A 2,114-nucleotide genomic window follows, 5' to 3' on the forward strand; every position below is an offset into this window, starting at 1 on the left:
TGAGCTGGGCGATGCGGTGCGCTACCTGCCGTGTCTGCACACCTACCACGTGGACTGCATCGACGCCTGGCTGATGCGCTCCTTCACCTGTCCCTCCTGCCTGGAGCCCGTGGACGCAGCCCTGCTCTGCTCCTACCAGACCAACTGACCTTTCAACCATGACCTTCGACCCTTCTAGCTCCTTCACCTGCCCCTCCTGCCGTGAGCCCGTGGATGCCGCCCTGCTCTGCTCCTACCAGACCAACCCTGACCTTTCAACCCCTAACCTTTGACCCTTCACTTTTATCTCCAGACCCTCCTGAGCCCTCGACTGTTCTCTTCGATGCCTTGACCACATGACTCATCTCATCATCTCTTCCTTACAGCCTGAAGCTGAGCTTTCAACCCTGACCTTTGACGTTCACCTGCAGAGAGCCCTGTGTTCTGTCCTAGACCACTCAAATTTGACCTCCCAACCTGTTGACCCCATACCCATGACTGCCCTACGTCAGACAGGACAACCTGTAACCTCTTTTCATCTGACCTTTACCTTTCCCTGTAACCTAGACAAAGATCACCACTGTTATACTCTGCTTCCAAAAACAATTTCCAAAGCGGTCATCTCCGCTCATCTCGGTCCCAAAAAAACAGTTACTAGACATCGAGGAAGAAAATTAGATCTGTTGCTCAACAAGTCCAAATAGGAGATGGATCTGCTATTATATCAGAATCAGCTACCCAATGACTGGAACATTTCAAAACACTTCAGCCATTCAGGAATGGCGTTGTTGCACAGTTGAGCGAATGACACAGGGGGCCCAACAATGAAAAACTGTAATGACTTAAGAGCAGTGCCAAAATGGAATAGCCAATCAGGGCATCCGTTATTGGGTGGTGCTTGTTTGATGGTGGCTATGAGCTTTTTCTGCTCCAACATCAGAGTCAGCCTCAGAGGGCTGAAGAAGAGGGGTAGATGAAGGAGGAAAGTGTGCCAGAGTATCCCACAGGGCTTCAACCACCCATTATAAACCAATGACTGGAGCCGTTCAAAACACAACAGCCAATCAGAGGTTGTGTTGTTGCTTAGTATTAGTTTGACTGAGGATATGTTTAGTTTTGTTGATTTCTGAGGGGCTGGAGCCTTAGTCAGTGGGGTAATGACTGACAGGAAATGAGATCATTAGAGCTAGTGGTGTGTGTTTTGCTTTGGTACTGTTGTATAGAGTATAGACTGGCGAAGAAGACGACTTTTTTTTTTGGGGTGGGGGGGGGGGGGGGGGGGGGTAAAAGGGTTTGTGATTTGAGGGAGATGGATACGTGTGTTGGCTGGACAGTGGAGAAAACGCTAGAAGGAGCAATTCTACTGAATTCTGCTTGAGTCCCACTCTGTGTTTATTATTATGGGCTATCGAACTTTCAAAGAACAGAAGCACTTCAGATTACCCCGACTGGCTTGCATTGACTCTGATGCAAGGCCATACGCTATCACTTTACTCGGTTGGTTCCAGCATTCTATCTGCATGGTTCCATCCTGTGTCATCCCCATGGTGACCAAATGTGCAATATCGGTAGCATGATTAAGATGCTTACAGCACCCTAATTGGGTGAGTTTCACTTCCTCGTTACCCAAGTCGGCCAATTAGCCGTCCCCTATTGTTAAGCACAGTGGATGCTGATTGGCTCCCACACCACACCTCTTTGTTTCCAAATGGCTGTGAATGTCATTAAATCTAAAAGCACAGGGCTCTTTAAACTCGAATGCAATGTCTTTATAAGAAAAAAAAATCAAAAAAGTGATCTAGAGATCTTTTGTAGATATATGTGACATGTGCCCTCCCTGTACAGGTGTGTGTGTGTGTGGGGGGGGGGGGGTTGTGATGATAACACCTTCAAGTGTGGCTGACACTGAAGTGACATCAAGGCCTGAGCTGTTTGTTGTTGTTTAGAATCTTCCTATATTTGTTTACATGGTTTTCATTGTTTTGGTTTCATATACCGTGCTTTGTTTGTGTGTCTTCTCTTGTTGTGTTCAATATTGTTGCCTTTTCTTTCCTTCCAGGCCTTGATTTTGTATGAGCTGTAAGCTGGAGAGGTCTATGCGGTCTATATATATATATATAATGCTTTAATAAGTA

General features: G+C 46.7%; 1 protein-coding gene across 1 annotated transcript in view; it reads left to right on the forward strand.

Moving 5' to 3' along the window:
- Positions 1–1,221, forward strand: part of LOC143111247 (RING finger protein 11-like) — a 6,601-nt gene extending 5,380 nt beyond the window's left edge. The window contains exon 3 of the mRNA XM_076273442.1: positions 1–1,221. This exon is cut by the window's left edge and continues 24 nt beyond it. Coding sequence (XP_076129557.1) covers positions 1–148 — 148 coding nt within the window. The 3' untranslated portion in view covers positions 149–1,221.
- Positions 1,222–2,114: the final 893 nt, after the last annotated feature.

This window comes from Alosa pseudoharengus, unplaced genomic scaffold, assembly GCF_046254945.1.
Source record: "Alosa pseudoharengus isolate Yale_2024_CS ecotype anadromous, Long Island Sound unplaced genomic scaffold, YU_APseudo_1.1 YU_APseudo_1.1_scf_76, whole genome shotgun sequence".
In the NCBI taxonomy this organism is placed as follows: domain Eukaryota; kingdom Metazoa; phylum Chordata; class Actinopteri; order Clupeiformes; family Clupeidae; genus Alosa; species Alosa pseudoharengus.